This window comes from Poecile atricapillus, chromosome 3 (assembly GCF_030490865.1).
Source record: "Poecile atricapillus isolate bPoeAtr1 chromosome 3, bPoeAtr1.hap1, whole genome shotgun sequence".
NCBI lineage: Eukaryota > Metazoa > Chordata > Aves > Passeriformes > Paridae > Poecile > Poecile atricapillus.
In genome coordinates, this window is record NC_081251.1 from 83,827,781 (window position 1) to 83,848,017 (window position 20,237).

General features: G+C 46.8%; 2 protein-coding genes across 4 annotated transcripts in view; one reads left to right on the forward strand and one right to left on the reverse strand.

Moving 5' to 3' along the window:
- Nucleotides 1–1,119: 1,119 nt before the first annotated feature.
- Nucleotides 1,120–11,612, reverse strand: MRPL14 (mitochondrial ribosomal protein L14). The gene is made up of 3 exons (XM_058836688.1): nucleotides 11,501–11,612; nucleotides 4,140–4,226; nucleotides 1,120–1,781 (listed from the first exon to the last, which is right to left on the reverse strand). Exons 2-3 carry the CDS (start codon nucleotides 4,211–4,213, stop codon nucleotides 1,415–1,417), a joined length of 441 nt encoding a protein of 146 aa, XP_058692671.1. The 5' UTR covers nucleotides 4,214–4,226; nucleotides 11,501–11,612; the 3' UTR covers nucleotides 1,120–1,414.
- Nucleotides 11,613–11,635: 23 nt separating this feature from the next.
- Nucleotides 11,636–20,237, forward strand: part of TMEM63B (transmembrane protein 63B) — a 53,670-nt gene continuing 45,068 nt past the window's right edge. For all 3 annotated transcript variants that reach the window (XM_058836674.1, XM_058836676.1, XM_058836675.1), the window contains exon 1: nucleotides 11,636–11,785. The gene's annotated coding sequence lies outside the window, so the exon portion shown is untranslated. The remainder of the gene's footprint in view (nucleotides 11,786–20,237) is intronic.

The window sequence follows — 20,237 nt, forward strand, 5'->3', positions numbered from 1 at the left end:
GTTTCTCTGCTCAGCTCCATAGAAAAGCAGCTCTTTGGCTCCTGGATCCCAACCAGTCCTGAAAGCAAAAGTAGCATCTGCCCATTGCTGTGCCTAAGCTTATGAAACTGGACAACAGCCAGCCCCACCAACAGCCAACCAAAGACGATGTCCAACAATGGTACCAAGAAGCAGCCCAAAAGGAACCTTCTTTATGTAGACCTTTCAATCTGAATCCAGCCCTTGCATTGATCTGAGAACACAATTCTCAGGGGCTGGTCAGGTGGAGAGCCCAGGCTGCATCTCACCTTACCCTTTGGCTCCCCCTTCAGCTCCCCTTCCTACTTCTGCTTCCCAATCCCTGGTATGCCCTGTTCAAGCACACACCACTAACATTGCAAGCCACCATGCCCTCCTAATTCTAGTTGTTCCTAAATACTTCTCTTAGGCAAAGACAGAAAGTAGTGTTTTTATTGAATGTGCCCAAAGCACTCATAGTTCATGATGTATCTCTCCTACTCTATTACTTGTCAACCATTTTCACAGAATTCATGGAATTTCACAGAATGACTAGGTTGGAAGAGACCTTCAAGATCATCGAGTCCAACCCATGCCCTAACACCTCAACTAAACCATAGCAACGAGTGCCACAAGCAGTCTTTTTTTAAACACATCCAGGGATGGTGACTCTACCACCTCCCCAGGCAGACCATTCCAGTACTTTATCACTCTTTCCGTGATAACTCTTTCCTAATATCCAACCTGTATTTCCCTTGGTGCAGCTTGAGACTGTATCCTCTTGTTCTGTCAATTGCTGCCTGGTGAAAGAGAACAACCCCCACCTGACCACAACCACCTTTCAGGAAGTTGTAGAGAGTGATATGGTCACCTCTGAGTTTCCTTTTCTCCAGGCTAAACAACCCCAGCTCCCTCAGTTGTTCTTCATAGGACTTGTGTTCCAAGCTCCTCACCAGCCTTGTTGCCCTCCTCTGGATGTGCTCAAGTGTCTCAACATGGTTCCTGAGGAGCCCAGAACATTTTGTAGACCCCCAATATCACTGGGCCAGGGATTGAGTCATGCTCCTGAGGAACTGAGAAAGGCAGAAATAGGGAAAAGAGAACATAAGCAATACAGGACAAGGATTTTCATGTTCTCATTTTAATGATGACAGACCAGATTAACACCACAGGAGGAGTAAGGGTGAAGGACCATTTTCCAAACATATTGCAGGTGTTCTGTGAAATAAATCAGCCTTCTTTTGGAGAAAAATAAACTATTTCAATATTTAAATTAGTTGCCTGAAATTCTTAAAAGGGAGGAGAGATTCTTGATGAACATCAGCTTTTTCATGTTTCACCAGTTTCTGGAAAAGGACCAAGGAACAGCTACTGTATGAAAGGATATAAAAGAATTGCTGAAGACCTCTCTTAGCTTTCATATGAAGTTGCGGGCAATGGCCAATACTTTGGAGAACTCGCCTTCTCTTCTTCGCAGTGTATAGGGTATTGGTGTTTTTATTCTAGTCCCTATTGGATTTCCATTATCTTCTACAAGTACCACATTGTTGGAATCAAATCTAGGCGTCATGGTGGGGCCAGGCATCTTGTGCCCTACAATTAAAGCCTTCTTCTTTTCTCCTTTGATGGCCAGAAGGATCTTATCTCCGACTTTGCCAACCCCAGTCTTGTTATACACATGGATACATTTTGGTGCCCGGTGGTACGGCGTGTTCCCCACGGCACTGTTGTCCACCACTCGCACACGGGTTAGTTTTTGTATTGCGCGGCATGCTCCAGTGGTGCTACCAAAAAACAAGGGAGAATGAGAGACAGATCTCCTCAATAATCCTTGGGGAGCAAAGGCAAACCCAGCACAGAATCTTGTCATTACATAAGCCACTTGGAAGGCACCAGCAACAAATATATACCATATGGGTGACACGCTGACTCCATTCAATGTGCTCTTTGAAAGCCAGATGCTGCTTTGGGCTTTGCAGACTCTACTAAGTGTCAAACATAAAACAACCTTTCTACTCTAAAACACAACTAAAAGATGGAGTGAAGAGTGGTTTGCATATCATAGGGTTTTTAGCAACTGCAGATGATCTAGCGTCAATTTACAAGCAAAAAAAAAAAAGTGCTACTTCCATTTCAACAGCCTGCAGGAAGCTAAGGCTCAAGTTAGGCTCTTCCAATCTTGCACACAGTCCCTAGCACTAAGGACTTTTGTGACCAGCCTTCCCTTCAGTGAAGTCTGTCATTTTTGCTCTCAGTAAGATCCCTGAGGTCCTACTGGGCCTGTGCTAAGCTGTTCCCAACTAAAATCTAAGAGATCACCACTTTCCCCAAGTGGAAGGAATCCAGAGAGACACAGTATCTTCAGTATGCTTGCTTTGTGGGAGTAAGAAGCAGCATAAATAAACTGTACAATAGTAAGTCATTAAGTCTGATTCTGAATATACTTGGGAACAGCAGGAACATGCTCCCTTACAGAAACCATTATTCTTTTACTCAGTGAGCTCAAACTCAAGTGATTTGTTGCTTGTCTTCAAAAGACACCCAAACATAGACCACTGGAAAAGCAGGAAGATTCTTTCTGCTGCTGAACAACTGCTTTGCAGTGAGGTACGGAGCTCTGGCCAGAGCTGCAGGAATGCCAACCTGCTGCCAGCTGAACTACTTAGTGACAGCATATAGAAGCAACCTAACCATTCATCTTGTTTTTCAGAAGCCTGTAAAGTAAATAGGGACTATCATCCCTCCTTGAAGAGGAAGGGCCTGTATTTGCATAGCTACCTAAAAGATGAGCATGCACACCAAATGTGGTGTGGATGGAATCAGCTGAAGCAGGTATTTTTACACATGGTGAAGGAAGGCCAGCAGAGTCAGCCTGCATTAGTCCAACTGCTCCAGAGGTCAAGCACTGCCTTTCAATATCCCAAAGAGGCCTACTTTAGCTTTCCCCTCTCTCTCTCAGAAGTCACTGATCTCTGCAAGCAGCCACCCTCTCCCATCCCATCCTCTGGCAGGGACTGCAGCACACCACACTGTTTCTTCTCTGCCTGCCATCTGTGGCCATACAACAGGGAAGACCGAAGGAAGGAGGCTGAAAAAGAAAAGTGTTGTCATAGGAAGGAGCAGGGACAACCTCAATGGGACTAAGTGTTACAACACAGCAGTAGCAAACAGATAGAAATATGACTGTCCAGGAAACCACCAGGCAAGAATAACTGCACTGGGAGAACTTATTTCCCTTTTTTCTTCATTTCTGCCACAGTCTTTGAGCAATACCTCACAAAGAAAAGGTCTCCCCATTAAGATTTTTTAAGTCCTTCCCACCTTTATGGACTAGACTTCACCTCCCTCTCACTGTCAATTATATATGCTTTAAATGTATATTGGCCAAAGTTCTCATGCAGCCCACTTACACAGAAAGCCACAAAGACCTGGATACCTCCTCTGGATAGCTCCCAAGACTATCACAAAACCTATCCCTGAGCATTGTCTTAATCCCCTCTCTAGGCCACAGTCCTAGGAATGACTATTCTCATCCTTTAAACTGAAGCCCTGACCCTTCAAAAGAGTTATAGAGATTCCCCATATTGGCAGAGTATAACGTGGGATCAAGCTCTAAACTTTGTGCAAGGCATTGCAAAATATGAAGTCCATAAATTTAAAATTTTAAATGCCTAAAGTCTGGAATAAGAAACAAAAGAAAAATAACCAAATAGGCACTGTAAAGTAAAAGAAAGTAATTTTTCATATTATTTTTATTCTAATAACTTAAATTATAAACTCTGGAATAACTTTAAGCACTGTAATTGGCTCTGGATCAGCAGGGGCCTGCTGTTGGTTTTTTTGCACTTGCATGAGAAACACAGACACTTTCAACTTCTACTTGCAGGCCCATGTAATGCTGTCAAAGGCCTGAAAGCTTCCTTACACACATATGAAAAGGCAGAGTTCACACTGCCAGGAACCTGCAAATGGAGTGTCTGGGCTCACTTTTCTACCTATGAAAGGAAAACTGTGAGGTTATTTTTTAAATTATATTACCTTTTTGAATTACAAATGCTGTATCTTATTCTTGATCTACTTAACAGCTTCTGTTTCAATCCCGAAACATTCTGAAGAAGACAAAAGCAAAATCTGAAAGTTACCTGAACTGTCGCTGGATCACAGCACTGCTTAGATGGGTTAAAGATAAACCAAATCGTCCATTCAAGAAAGCCATTTGGTAACCAACCCTGCATAAGAAACAAAAGAATTATTAACTCTGGAAAATGGACAGAATTTGGTTTGCTTTCTTTCCTTTACATCAATCACACACTAGGGCGTCAACAACTATTTAGATGCTGCAATCCACAGGACACAAACTGGTAGCAGCATCTGCAGCACACTGCAAGCAGATCTACAACCCCTGTCTGAATTCAGGAGGCAGTGTAATTCAGACACATATACTACAAAGCAGGATTCAGTATCACTGCATTGCAGTTTCCTCCACAGAGAGGTAAGGGCCCTTCTGTGTGCACTGTGAATCACGTAACAAGAAGCAGGTTTGAGAATTTCACATGTGAACTGGTTTAGAGGCTGCAGGGCCCAGTAAAAGCTACCAAGGTTACCTACAAAACCAAGCAAAAGGCCACATAACCTACAGACTGGCATCACAGCTTCAGGAAATGATTTTCCAGACAAGAAACAAGTCAGAGCTCCATTGGTGAAGGAATGCTCTCTCTTAGCATACAAAGGTATTAAGCAGCCTGTTTAGAGACCACAGTAACACTGCTGCCAGTCTTGCCCTGTTCAGGCTGCCCAGAGAAAAGAGTTCCCTGTACCTTTATAGTGCTTGTTCAATGCTGCTGTACACTGTACACCACCCTGACTGCAGCAGAGCTGGGTTACAAGGGTAACCTCCGACTGAGAACCATACCCTCTTCCCCTGCCTACATCTATGGAGGTTCTCTAACCTCATTCTGTCAGACTGACAGGGACCAACTTGCGTGCACAGTCACAAAGGCTTATCTGAACCCAGATCACTTTCCCAAACATCATTAGGGAGCGATGACCCAGGTGGTTATGCCAGCAGATCCAAGTGAAGGGAGGAAACAACACAGACCTAAAGCCAGTTCTCTTTCAGGCCAGCTCAGATACAGCTAACTTTCCACTTGACTGCAACTACTACCATGTGACACTGCTTGCTGTGACTTTGGCAGTGTAACCAACATGTGTTCTCTTTCTCTCCTTTCTAAAGCAAACACTAAAAATCCATTGACCTCATCTGTCTCTCTGACAGTTCTGATAAGTTTTGGGCAAACTAGAGCAATACATTGTAAAGACATTTTTTAAACTTTTCTTTTAAAAACAAAGCTGAGTTAACTTCTCTAGGGAGAAAAAAATACCCACAGAGCCTTCTGACAGACAATGCCACAGCTCTTACTACAACCAAGTAAAGTCCAGCCTAAATCTTCACTACTTTTATTTCTTTTTTTCTCCAATGTGTTTGCTTACTTGGGGATGCGTGTAAATTTTACGGTTTGCAGTTGTTCTACAGAGCAAGTATTACCTGAGTGCACAATGAGAAGCACAGGACATGTGCACCACAGCAGTTTTGAGCTACACCTGAGCAAAGCACAGGTGGCAAATCAATTCTGTCACACAGGCAGATTTGGAAGAGAACAGCAAGAGCCAAAGCCTGTATTGATTTACTAAAAAAACTAGACAAAACAAAACACAACACTTTTCCCTGGGGTAGATGATCATCAAACGAGTTCCTGCACTGTCTCTCTGAAATGAGACTCCAAAAAGGCTGTGTTTATGCCACATGTCCTTACCTAACTGTGTGATCCTAATGACAGCAAGGTCCTGTTGCATTTAGAGTGCTACTGGCAATCAAGGTCCAATAACTGGCTTTGCTGCTGCCCAGGTTTCTAAGTAAGTTCAACTACGCTGACTTGCTTTAAGCCCACCATCTGCCTGTGTCCTGTTCTGCACATGGGTGTGCTGTCTCCCCACATGAAATTCAAAGTCAGTGGGTAATAATGCTCCTACTTCCTCCAGAATCACAAAGAGCCTTTGGATCCCTCTACAAAACCCAAACAAGCAGCAGTAATTTGGCCTCACTGTTGTCTTTCATGGATACTTCTTGGGGAGTTCAGATACCACTGTCACCCCCATCTCTACTTCCTAGCAGGTATGGTAGCTTTGGTGGTTGGAGAAGGTGCATCTCATTCTCAACATTACATAAGATCAATAGGAGAGGTCTGTGGGCTCATGACAAGGCAGGCAAAGGTGCAGGCTCTGTCTGCTGTCAAAGAGACAGCAGTGTCAGGACCAGCAAAGTCAGATGTGCTTAAAGCGCATCTAAAATGTGCTCAAGTCTAAATTCACTCATTGCTCCTAGGAGAAGTCACTGTTTGTTTCTACCCTGCAACATCAGTGAAGGTTTGAAATTACAAAACTACTAGCGGAAGCATCAATAGCATTAAGTGTCCAAGGACTGTTTATTTTTCCAGATGACTCAGTACCCTCTTCTTAGCTGAGAATTATTCCTTAGCACATTAAGAGGTGTCACAAGCTAAGAAATTTTGCGTGATTGATTCTTTGGTATGAAGCATCCTGTTAGCAACTGAGTAAACAGGGGGAATGCTTCCAATTAGCAGGAGGGTTCAGGGTGGAGGGAAAAGAAGAATGCATCTATGGCACGTAGAAGAGCATTCAAGGGTGCAAGAGTGTTCACAAAGAGTGAATCACAACTTCAACTATTGTAACATGCCAGTTTCCTTTCTAGAAAGGAACAGACAATAGTCTGGGTCTGTCTCCAGGTGCTTCTCAAGCAGATCCAGTCCCTGTCTGATCCCTCTGTGGCTGTGAACTTCATCTCTCCTGCCCTCAGTTTCCCCCTGTGGAGTTGCTATTTACTAAACAAATTTGAAGGGCACAGAAGCCATTGACTCTGCCACACTTGGTGCTGGCACATGAACACTCAGAGGTGGTGCCAAAATTGAAGAGCTGCTATAAATCGATGACAGCCATCAGTCCCACTGCTCCCAGCACTTTTCTCCTTCCCAGCACATGTTGCCTCACACCAGTGGGCCTTAAAAAGGCTCAGAGGAAGCTGCATTAAGGCACGGGGAATGCATATGATCCAAGTTTGCTTTTGAAGGTGGCTCTCCCCAGGTCACCAGGTTTCAGTGCTCATAGGTGTATGGGAAGAGTAACCCCGTAACCTTGAAGCACTGGAGAATTTGTAGGAATTCCCAGAAGTCTGCCATCGGTACTGCCCAACTGATACAGGCAGGAGCACACTCCAAAATACCCTGGACAGGCAAAACACCACCACTTGCTTAGTACTTAGTCACTGATACACCCTGACCAAGGATTTATTTTTGAAGGGACTTTTGCAGGTCATTTAGTCCAATCTCCTGCTCAAGCAGGATTAATTTTCAAGTTTTTCATGCTAGGCAAGAGCAGTATTTAAACAGACACTATCCTAAAATGAGCGGCCTAACACAAAGGCAACTATTGATATAACATTGACCACTCATAGCTGCACCAAAGCAGCAATAAAGAACCATGCAGAGGAATCTCTTGCTGTTTCTACCCTGCTGCCACTAATTTCTAGTAGTGGCTCTATCTCATGAAAATCACAGTCACAGAGATACTTTGCCCCTCTCCACATATCCATTAAGTTATCACAGACCTCAGAAAAGAGTTCAAAGTAACATTCAGAAAAGGGTGAGGAATTTGTTAATCAAATATTCATTAAAACATCCTATTTCTACTTCACTGAATTACTTTTGAGCACGCAATAACCTGCTACTGCAAATACTCTTCTCAAGAGCTCTTCTGCCTTACCCTATTCAATGCAAAAGACTGACACAAAATTCCAACACTGCTCAACAAAGAAACTCTTCACCAGTTATAAACATCTAGAAAAGTTACTTACCCACTGCACCATTTTCAAGTGCACTAGCTATTACCTTCAGTGGTTTTTCCTTGATATTAAAGAAGCAGCTTATATTTACTGCAATCTTGAGTGGCTCTTGAATGGAGAAATTCTGGTAAGTTTTCCCCTAATAAAATTGGAAAATACAAAAAATACTCGTACAGCATTTTCATCAAATGCATGAGTAGACCATCAGGGAACTGATACAGAGCAAGGACATGTGCCAGACAAGGAAGACAGGATTACATACTCAGTTTGAATGAACAATATTTCACCACCAAGAAAGGAAGCCCTATGTCTCCCCATCACACACTTCCATCACCTCCCTTATCCTGGCTTCAGCATTTATGTAAACCAGTCACAGTTTTCAGCTAGCTCTGTTTCTTGATCCAGCTCAACCTGAAGGCACATGAACACTGCTGCAATGGAATGTGGCACAACACAAGACTGTGACTTCTTCCACTGCCAACCCAGACTTATCTCTGTGGTGACAGTATCTCCAAAGAAACACCAGATTTGGACAAGAAAAGGACCGCTTGTCATTTCAGCAAAAACACCAGTGTGCTTCACAAGAATGGTCTGCATGAATCTGCTCTATTAATACAGCCATGGGGGAACTGAAAAGGTCTGCATCTGAACACTCCAGAAGCCAGTGCAACAGCTCTGACCAAGTTCTTATCAGCGGTGTATACACTAAAAACAGTCAAGGCACCAGTCTTACCTTGCCTATATCCTAGAGTAATTGTAACTTTGAAGAATGCTGTTACCTGCAAATCCAGTACTACTTTCCTTTTTAATCACAAATTTTGGAACTAACCCCTCCTCCCTATATTCCCAAGATTTGCAATTCCAGAATCATTCAGCTATTCCTTTTCCCTACTTCTGTTGGCAAATCATCCACACAGACAGGCCCCATGGAAAACCAATGGATGTTGCAAAGCACATGCTGAGGCAACTTACCCAAAGCCTGTTGTCAAAGCCAAAGAAACCAGGTAAAAATATTTTTCACTTCTATAGCAGTGACCTGATCTGCAGAGTCAAACAGTGGGAACCAACATCACCTCTATTCTTTTTAAAGATCAAAACAGACATGCTCCAGGCACCATAAAGATTTGAACTGCATCTGTCATCCACCATTTAAACATAAGAACTAAACCCAAGAGAGTACACGCAACACAAATGCCTAAACACCTACTCTGCCACTGCAGGTCTATTTATAGACTGTCTGCCACAGTGAGCTGCAGGAGCCAACTGTGAACTAAGGGACTCAATCCATTCACATATCTCCTCATAAAGGAAACAACGTGATTAAGGGATGTGCGTGTTAAAAATACACAAGATATTCATTACCAAGACATAATTGGTTTTACATTAATGACAGACAAAAAGGCCAGGATCCACACAGAGGAATTAAGTCTTTTTAAAATCTATTTATGAATAGGATTATCTATTAAACAGGACATTATTGATCCAAGTTACCAACAGAAACTCATTACAGGTACATCTGTTAACAACTTCGAAGCAAAACACATTAACCTCATTTTCCAGACCACGATCTGGAATGGCAGATAACAAAAGCTGCATACCTTTAAAATAAAACTTACTTTTGACTTTTTAAGTATCCAGAAGTCACAACTCTAAAGTACTTACGGTACTTATTGTTCTAATATCCAAACACCTAAAATCATCCTATATCTTCATATTCACATCACTGTACTAAAATAAGGAGGGGTTATTCTCAGTGCACCAACAGAAAATTAAGCTACAGAGAGGACCATTACCTGTGTGAAGTCAAAGGAAATGAGCAATAGAGCAGGTACTAGATTAGATCCAGAAGGTCTCTCTGGTGGGCCTGTGGGGTTTGAGGTGAAGCCAAGAAAGGTCCCTCCCTGTCTCTGCCTTTGGGAATTACATGAGAATTCAGAGAATTGCCCACACTATCATAATTTTATACTGCTATCACCTCTTAAATGTCGCTTTACTGGTTTTAGAAATACTGAGGTCTCAAGAGCAGGACAATGGTGGGAAGCCACAAGACCAGATTTAGTTCCCAGCCCCAACCTGAGTGGCCAGGCCCCAACCAATAAAGTGTAATCACAACCCAAATAGCAGTAACCACGCTGGGAGGAGCTGTGACAAGGAGAGCAACATAAACAAGAAGGAAGAGAAAGCATATAGCTGTGTCTCGACCATGAAAAAAAGTCAGGAGCAACTGATTTGACAACAACTGAAAATGACCTAGGCTAGTTGTTCACAGAAAAAAACACAATAGTGGCTCTAGGTCTTCCTGATAAAGCTGTACCAGAAAAGGATGCCTAATGTCAGAATTCAGGCTTAAGAGAAACATGACCTGGAGACACAGGCATGCTCACATTGCAAGGCAGTACAGAGCTACCTGCAGCTTTTGTGGCATAAGCCTCATTTCTCACTCAGAAGCTTCCCTTAACTCAGTCTCTCTTCTTCCAAACAAGACCCTCTCAGGCAATCCTGGACAGCTCTGGAACCAGAGAAGCCAACAAATGAGCATCTGCTGCTAAAAAGGCTAGCTTGTCCACCTGTTTTTACTACAAAGATTAAGTAATTCATGATTTTAAGAAATATGTTATACTGTCATTTCCCCCAGTTGCCTTCCCTTACTCACTGGACCTCCAAAAGAGCTTTCTGGAGAATAACCAGGAAAGCACAAGACTAGTGCCCACACTTCCTGAGTCCCCATGACACATGCGAGCAAATGCCCCACTTGTCAGGACACAGGAATTTTGGTCTAACTTTGCTGCGTGACTACTCATACCCACAAATGCCTAACTGCAGTATCGCAACCCCACACGAATTCTGAGCAAAGAAACGCTCTGAACATGCAAGAACTTCAGAAGAGTGTTTTCCCTCTCTCCCAGGTCATACTGCAGAGGCACGGACTGCAGGCCAGTGGGAGGACAGTGTGCAAGCGACATAGACTCCAGCTCCTTTCGTGCAATGTCACCACCCACCGCCGCGCTGCGTGCCACTCGAGCACCGCTCAAACTCGTGCCGCGCATCTTCGGGGACAGCGTTTCTCCGTCCCTCTAGAGCAGCAGCTCATGCTCAGGGTTAACACGTTCCAAGCCCAGTGCACAGAGTCCCAGGGGCACCAGCAAGCGGCTCCCTCCAAGGCACGGGCGGTAGGGCCGGGACCCGAGTGTAGGGAGGGCCCGGCCAGCCCCAGCGCCCTGGGGCCCACAGGCGAGCACGGCAGCGGGACAGCCCCAGCGCCCGGTGGCTGAGGGACCATCCACGCCCCGAGCCGGTCAGCCACAGGGCCGTGTGAGGGCCCGGCGCCGGCCCCGGGAAAAAGCACGCCGAGAGGAGGCTGGCTCAGCGGCGGGACAAGACCGAGTACCGGCCCTGCTGGGCGCTATGGTACTGAGCTACGCTACACTGCGCGGCGCAGCGGCGCGGCGGCGAGGCGAGGCGAGGCGCGGCGCGGCGCGGCGCGGCACGGCACGGCACGGCACCCCACCGCACCGCACCCCACCCCACCCCACCCCACCCCGACCCGTCCCGTCCCGTCCCGTCCCGTCCCCAGACCCCGCCAAGCACCTCCGCGGGGAGCTACCGAGCGCACGCGCCCTACTGCCCAACGCAGACCCCGTGCGCACGCGCAGCGCCGCAGCCCCGCCCCCCCGCCTCTGTGCGGAGCCGGCGGCTGCGCGCCCCGCCCACCGCCGGGGCCCCGCCCCTGCCGAGCGCAACCGAACCGAGCCGAACTCAGCCGAGCCCAGCGGCCGCCGTTCGCTGCCGAGGGCGGCGGAAAGCGGCGCGGTACTACAGCGCCTGGCCCGGCCCGGCCCGGTCCGGGGGGAGCCCGTCTGCGCTTGACACGGGGTAAGGAGCCGTCCGTGAGCGGGCGGGAGCTGGGGCGTGGCGGCGGCCGCGGCTCCTCTAGGCCCGGAGGGATTTTTGCCGGCGGGGATGGGGAGGGGTCTGCGGTGGCGCTTCAGGCCGTGCTGAGGGCGGGCTGGGCCGGGCCGGGCCGGGCCGGGCCGGGCGCGCGGCCGTTGCGCCGAGCCCGCGGTGGGGGCGGCCGGGGCCGGGGGCGCTGCTGCCATCTTGGGGCGGAGCGGGGCGGGGGGCGCGCCCGGCGCGGCGCCCGGGGAGCGCGGAGGGCCGCCCGCCGCCCCAAGGCCGCTCAGGGTTTCCTTCTGTTCCCCGAGCGCCTGTCCTTTGCCGTCCCTCGACTCGGCTGTTGTTGGGTTTGTGCACCTCGGGGGTCGCTGGACCCCTGCCCGCGGCGCGCCCGTCTCTTCTGCGGTCGGCGCTTTTGTGCGTGTTGGGGCTCGGAGAGCCGTCTGCCCGCCCCCCGCCGCTCCTGCAGGCACCGCTGCGAAGGAGAGCAGCAGGGAGGCAGGAGGGATGTTCTAAGGGTGGTGGGAGTAGCGAGCAGGTTTCTGATATTTCCCTGCTTCTCCTCCCCTGTAGTACCTGACAGAGGGCTATTGGATATAGCTCATGTCCGTGGCCAGATAGCCAGGCAATCCCTTTTTTCTCTTGTCTCGGTCGCCAGCTCCTCCACATCAGCAAACCATGTTTTTTCCTCCTGCCGTAGAGTGCACCTTTTATGTAGCTACCTGCTGGAGAGGGGCATCACGTCAAAAATCTGCAATGTGGCTGCAGTCATCCTGGGGTTCTCAGCAGGTTTGGTAGCTCTCAGCTGGATGGAGAGCAGCTGTTTTGGCAATTTGAGGTTCTGGGCACCTCCCTCTCTCTCCTCTCTATAGCAGAAGTTAGAAACAAAAAGCCTATCACAATGTGTACTTAGAGTGGCTAATTTAGTTGTGTATAATCCGAAAGGAGTCCACTCTCTCCTGGATTTGTCTGTTACTGTGAAAATGTCCTGCTCCGTGGTGTCCTTCTCTGGGGCAAGCACACACGGAAGGCCATGGGGCTGTGGGGCAGGAACATCTGATTAGCAGCGGTCACAAAGCTACTTACTGAAGGGTTGTAAGGCTCAGGTGCCTTTTGGGTGGTGCTGCCGATGCCCCATCTGAGTGTGGGACAGAGCGTTTGCAAGTCCAGGCAGGGACCATTATCCCTCCCCTCCAAACAATCTCAGTGTACAGTCCCTAATAGCTTTTATTACTCTTAATGCTTCTGAGAGAGCGCAAAGCTGACCACTCAGCTTGTAACTGACTCCAGGAGGACTCCATTCAACCAGAAATAGCAAAGCATTACTTCTAATGACTGCAATTAGCTGGTATCTACGAGGAAGGCCTTTTTCATCTTGAGCCTTTTAGTAGTAGGAATACTCTATCTTTACGGGGAGAGACGTCCATTCTGCAGTCTTCACCTGGATACCATAAGAGCAAAATAAACATGAAAGAAGATGCCTTTGAGGGGGTTGGGAAGAGGCTCTGGTTTGACTCATAAGTATGTTTTGTTGCACTAAGTTTGCCCTATTTTTGTCTGTTCCTGTCTTTGGTAACCTTGGAAGGAACTGAAGCCACTGTATTTTCTGAGGGAGTCAGTTTTCATGTCAAGAAGACATTGCCACGAGGCTTTGCAATGCACCATTTTCTTGCCCTTTGAACGGAGTGCAGTGTGACTGTCCTGAACTGTTCTGAAGCCATGAGTTGAGCCAAGAAAAAAAAAAAAATCCTGAATGTGATTTGCTTTTAGTTTGCGTAGGTGTTTAATTTTTTTTCTCTTTCTGGGCTTAAAATATCCTTGGTTATATTTTTCAGCTTTCCGTAGTAATAAAGTGGGCTAGGAACTTGTTTGGAGGGGTTTTTATATTGTTTACGTGGAAAAAAAGTCTTCACAACATCTCTTCATTCTGGGAACTACAACTTCTAGAAAATCCCAGGTAGCCTGAGGTTTGCAGTAAACGTACTGAGAGCTGACAGTGCCCAGGCCCTGTTTTTTCTGTTGCTAATTACACTTTGTGTGAGCCTCCTGTCACTGGGAGCCCCACGGCATCCTGCCGGCAACTCCTCTGTCATCTGCCCGTCCACACCGAGGTGCTACCCCAGCCTGCATCCTTTCTGTAAGTGCCCCATCTCCATCCTGGTGGCCAGGGTGAGGCCGTGTGCTGAAAATCCAAGGACTGCAGGCAGTACTTCCTGCTCCCACTGAAGACAGTTGGGACCTGTGTCATCTGATATGAAGCCTGTGCAGCCGTGTGGTTCTTGGGGAGGGAGGAGGCCCTGGGTGTAGGATACTCCGTGTGTGCTGTTAATTGCAGACAGCGCTGGTTATGGATCCTGTGGCTGATTTGCATATCAAAGCATCTGAGAGTTCTGCCGTGGGCAGGGATGGGCACAGATGATAAGGCTTCCTGGAGGCTGGGACTGGATCTTCCCCGGGGCTTTTTGAGGTATACAGATGAGACAAGATGATGGGAATGTTTGGAAAATGGAGTTTGTCTTCATGTCCTTGAATGACAGGGCCATAAAGGCTTTTTCAGTCTAGCAGCTGCATTCCATAGGGTGGGAACCAAGCAATTCTTAGTGAAAGTCTCCTAGGCTGCTCCTTCCCTGCCTCCTCCTGCCACTGAGAGCTTACTGGGTAGCCAACAGTGTCTAGTCCTGAAGATGCACAAATCCCGCCCCCCCAAATCATCCGGCAGCTCCTGCAGCAAATGGCCAGTGTGCCAACCTGCTGCCTGTTCTCCACACTGGCTCTCATCACAAGGAGGTAGATGCCCTGCTTGGAGCCTCAAAGCAAAGGGGAAGATTTCCTACTGCCTGAACTGGCTCTGCAGGGTCTCAGGTGTTTCTTGATGGCTCAGGAGGTGTTGGGGAGTGGAGACAGGGAATGGCAGAGCCTTGAATGGGCTGTGACCTCTGGGATACTGAACGAGTCAGAGGAAGGTTTTGCTATGTCTGATCTCAATACACGTGTCTGTTCTTCCTCCTGGCTCTGGAAATGAACCTGGGGAGTTTCAAGCTTGCTTGCAGGTGGAGCTGGAAACTGAAATGCAGGTTTCCAGAAAGGGAAAGAGGTGGGGGTCCCTGCGTCCCTCTGTCACTTTGATCTTAGTAACTGTGTTGCTGGTCCTGATGCTCTAGCTTCAATGGGCTGCACCATGGGGCAGGTGGCCTGTCTGAAGGTAGCTCTGTGTTTGTTGTGGGAGTGCCTGCTGCCTGGAACTGCAGTCCTCAACCTCTTTCCTGTGCCATGTACAGCTCAAAATCTTGCTGGGAAGGACTCCACACTTTCCTATCCATAAGGCAAGTTGATGTGTGCAGGACTTGCCTTGAGCATGGCCTTTGCAGGGAGGCACCTGTCTGCCTGCAGCCTTCATCTGTCAGAAGCATTCTGGCTTGTCTAGGGTAGTGAGTTGGGGGACAGGCCTGATGCATTTCCTAGAAAGTTGGTTAAAAGAAGAAAAATAAAAATCAAGGAATGAGAAAGACATACATACGTATGTACACATTCTGCATACAGAAAGAGGGTGAAATTTGTGAAGTCGCTGCCAAGCTTGTGGAGCAAAGGCTTGCAGTATAAAATGGCTTTTCTCTGAGCCTGCAGGCCTGTGGTTGGCACTGCCTTCTCACTTCATGTCCTTCCAGCATGGAGCTGAGTGTCTGCCCTCTACTTCAAATACAGATTAGCTGCAGGAAGCCTGAGGCTGGCTTGCTATGGGAGATGCAGAACCCTTTCCACAGTGTTTCTCTGCACAGTGCTCACTGCCATTTTTACAGGCTTATGTTTGCATGCTACCTATTCCTTGCACATGATTGCTAAGCAGTCCTGGAAAGGCTTCTCTTCTCCCCAGGGCTCTTGCATGTTGAAATTGCCTGCCTGTCATTCTCTCCCTTGTGTTTTCACCTCTCTTCCTTTATTCCTTCTTAAAGCCAGGTTGGGGAATGGAAACAGTTTCCCAGTATCCCAATGCTCTCATCAGGCCAAACTCTTGAACTGGCTACACAGTTTATATGGGCAAGATAGGCTTCCTGATGGCATAGCCCACTAAATCTGAGCAAAGTCTCCAGTGCTTTGGTCTAACTGTTTATGCCAGCAGCCTCTGCCCACATGGTTATTGTGCTGGGAAGAGTGAGAGCTCTTCTTTTATGCATGCTGTTTTTCCCCAGAGAAATTGGCTGTTGGTAGTACAGGTCTGCCTTAAAGCAAGGTTTTGAAGATTCCCGTTTCTGTTGGCTGTTTGTGCTGTTGCATTAAAGAGGGGGCTGGATCTCTTAAAGAACTGTGTATTAGAAAAGCAACACATTGCATCAGCACAGGAGAAAGTAGTCACAGATTCATGCTGCCTGTTTTCAGTATGTTCTGCTATTGCTTTTCTGAACCATCACAGCCATTCTACCTCTGAGCAGCAAGCTGAAAAAAACCTCCCTTCCTTTCTCTGGAACAGTGACTGCTGCAGACCTTTCCTGTCTGTCTGTTCCCTCTCACTCCCTGGAAGGACTGTATGCCCCCAGAGCTACCCATATCCCTTCCCTGGGTGTGCTCATTGCCTCTGCAGCCCTGTAATATTTTGTGCAGAGAAGGTGTTTGCTTTGACACCCCCTTCCCAAGCAATGCTCTCTCGGGTTTCTGTGCAGGTCTCTGTTCCCAGCTTAGCACAGAGCATCACTCTGCAGACAGCTAGCTGCCACCAGTGATGTGACCTCTGGCTCTGTCGCTGCGTGGTGTTGCCTCTGGGGAGGTGTTGTGCTTTCTCCTGTTGACCTACATGGAAGAACTCTTCTGATGGGCTCCCTTAAATCATCCAGCTGTCTCCTGATGTGTTGCTGACATGGGTCAGAGGAGAGTGCCACTCTTACAAGTGCAATTTTGCACAAGAGTACATTTGGTGGGAGGGTTGTGTGCTGGCCTGGCCCTGCTTTAGCCAGATAATCAGTGCCCTTTAGTAGATTTTGTTTCATGTACCTTCAAAGTCAGAATCTTGGCCTGATCTTTTACTCAGAGGAAACTCAGATGGCAGCAGGCCTTGTCTTCTGCTTGAAGTAATTGTCACATCTGATGTTTTCTGCTGGAGGGCAGAGAGCACCTGGCAACGATACAGACTAGGAGGGTCTCTGAAGATGGCCTCAGGATACTTGTGCTCTTGAGACAAAAATTTAGTGCCTTTGGGTCCCAAGGAAGATCTTAAAAGGGATTTGTCCTTCATCTCCCTGTGCTTATGGCCTACACTCCCTTTATATGAAGCCATTGAGTTTTGGAGGCTCTCAGGTGATACTGGTAAAGCTGACATATTGAGGATGTCTGCATACACAAGTGTGTAACTTATTTTTCCTGGATTCTAACTCCATGCTTGAGGCATAGACCTGGAAATTAATTATTGTTGTGTGTCCGCTGAGCTGTAGTTGCTGCCCAAGGACTCACTATTACTCACAACACAGAAAAGGCAGCTTGAGTTGGCATTAGTCACAAAGTTATAAATCTGGGAGGAAGGAAATGGGCTTGCAGTGGATGCGAAACTTGGTGTGAACTCCCAGCTAGGGCAGAAGGAGCTGATGCAGCTCTTGGATAGAAGGACTTAGCTCCTGCAGGCATGGAAAAGAAGAACAAATAAAATGAGACAGTAAGAGCTCTGTCTTCGCACTGTGAAGAAGATCAGGGTGATGAGTTAATTTTAAAAAGCAAAACCAAGCACAAATCAGAACAGGTGACAAGACTATTTAGGTAAATTAGATGTGCTCACATGGGCAAAGCCTTATGAAATTTTCCTGAATGTACTTCCAGACTAAGGCAACTTTTGCATGGTGAGCAGCCACCAGAGAAAACATCTGGTGAAGGGACAGTCAAGGTTTGATCCCTTGAAATACAGGGGAAAAGAATGGGAGTACATCCAGCCTGTCTTAATAAGGTAGAATAAACAGTTAGTGTTTATTCTGTTAGGGAGGTGGGAGAATATGCCAGTTAAAAATCACCAGCATACATTTGTCTGGAATGTAGTGCATCAAAGTTGGTTAACACCCCTGCCTTAGAGGATGACCTGCCTCTTAGCTGAGCAGGGGCAATGGATGTAATAGATCTTGACTTAAGTCAGCCTGTGTCAATGACCCAAGTGTAAGCCTTGTAAACAAATGAGGGAGGGATAGGAGATATGCCCCATGTGGACCCTCAGCTAATGGGAAAGCTGTATTCAAAAGAGTTTCTATCTAATAAAGAGACACTAGGTAGGCAGGCAGGGGAAGATACTGGTATTGCCAGAATTTGGGGATTGAGGATTAGTATTCTTCTAGGGAGCAGAAAAACACAATGAGAGCCTTGTGTACAGCCAGGTTGTGTAGGGAATGACACCTCTAAGGTGCAGGAAACAATTAGTGCTCTCCTGAGCAGAGATGAAGTATTGCTGAAGGGCCAGGCTCAGATATAGATGCAGCTCTTGGAGAAGGATGTGTGCAAACAACAGACTATCCAGCAAAGCAATAGAAATTAAGGTCTTTAGAAATATGGTGTGGGAGGAAGGATAAGAAGAACTGTGAGAAGGGCTGTGTAGCCTGAGTAAGAAAAGGTGGAGGAGGGAACTTCATGGTCTTTAAGAATGTACAGCAATGTACGTTTTTAGAAGACTGTAGTTGGGATGAATACAGGGTAGGAAGTCACTGTAATTAGGGAGTTCAGACTTTATGGTTTCCTGTAATATCAGTTGAGATAGTGAAGCAGAAATGAAGGCTGTCTTGAAGGGCTTTTTGGAGAGTTGTGGTGTATATGTTAGTTTTGGAAGAAATTACCTAAAAGTCTGTAGATCTGGATGACTTGCAACTGGCTGTGCTTCAAGTAAAGAGCCTTGACAGATGATTAAGACCCCTTCAAGCCTGGCAGTTGTATGAAACCTTTAGACTTGGAAAGGCAGCAATGGAGGTAGCCCTGAGATTCTACTGCAGTAGATGATGCTGGGGAGATTAGTACTAAAATATGCTGTCTAAATCCAGTGTTGGTGCTCAGAAAAGGCTGCTGAAAAATTGAAGAGAATGTAGAAAAATTACAGTGTTGGTCTGAGGCCTGAAGAGATAGATTTGTGGTGAGAAACATAAGGAGATAAATCTGCTTATCAAATGAAGGAAAATATAAGGTGAGGCTTGGTTATCCTGCATAAGCGTAACATATGACTTGTGCATCATTAGCTTGGTAGGGGAGAAATGTCAAGCTATGAAGAGTGGCAAAAAAACTGTGGTGAGATGCTGGGACTGCAGTAACCTTCAGAGCTGTGCAGCCAGCTCTGCCTTCTCCTCTTGTACATGCGTGGGGGTCTGTGCCTGTTACTTTTTCAGTGCACCTCTGTTCTCTGAATTTCTTATTCCTTTTGCCTATTGCTTCTTTTGTTGATTCTCCTCTACCTTATGAGGAGACAGCTCCAGTAAATCAAAGCATTCACCTGGCTCCAGCTTACATAGGGTGATGCCCTGACAAATCTACTCCCATTATCTGTGCATGTGCCTCTGGAATTGTTCCCTGCCTCTTTGTCCCATCCTGTCATCTGCATCTGACTGATTTATAGCATCCGTTCCCCTGTGGTGCCCTCCTACTTTGCCAAACAGGTACTTGGGAGCAGTCAGCACCTAACACCTCTCCAAGCTCAGCACCCTAGCTGGTGAAAATGATTCATGAAATAATGCAGTGCTTTGTCACTTTGAGCTACTGGTTTATTTAGGGTCATTATGCCTGTTTTCAGTCCATGAGATGATGTTTCTTCCTTAGTCCAGTGAACAAACCTTGAAAGGGAGACTGAGATACTGCAGCAGATGGCTCACTAAAATCTTGCTACATCCACAATTTCCCTTTCACCCACTAACGCTGTAATGCTGTTAAAAATAAAAATGATCCAGTGTGCCTGACAGGATGTATCCCTTGTAAATCCCTGCTGCATAGTTCTCCTGGAATCTCATGCTCTCTGTCTTCATGTTTTATTATGGCCTGTGGTAGGAGGGGAATTTCAAAGCTCTGGATAGCTCCTGACTATGGTTTCAAGTCAGGGAAGGCAAATGCCTTGATGTGCTTTAAGCAAAAATGTGAGAAAACCCCCAGCATTTCACTTCTTTATTTTGTTTTCTTTAAAGCTTTGTTCTATTTGATGAGAGCAGAGCTCTGCTTTATAGGGAATAATGCCAGTAAGCCTTTGTGTTTTCATCTGGGGAATTGAGTGCTACAGGGTGGAACAGCCGAAGTTGTTCCAGTAGAGTCTTGTGGAGTAGGAGCCATAGCTCAGCTTTCCTCTGGTGGATATGGAGTGAGGGACACACCTTTACAAATCAAAGGTTTAAGACCATGGTATGGTGGCAGTATATGAGCATGGTCTGGGCCATGTCTCTGGGGTGTGGTAGGTGTCTCTTCCAAAACACCTGCAGCTTCTGGCACAGTTGATGTTTAG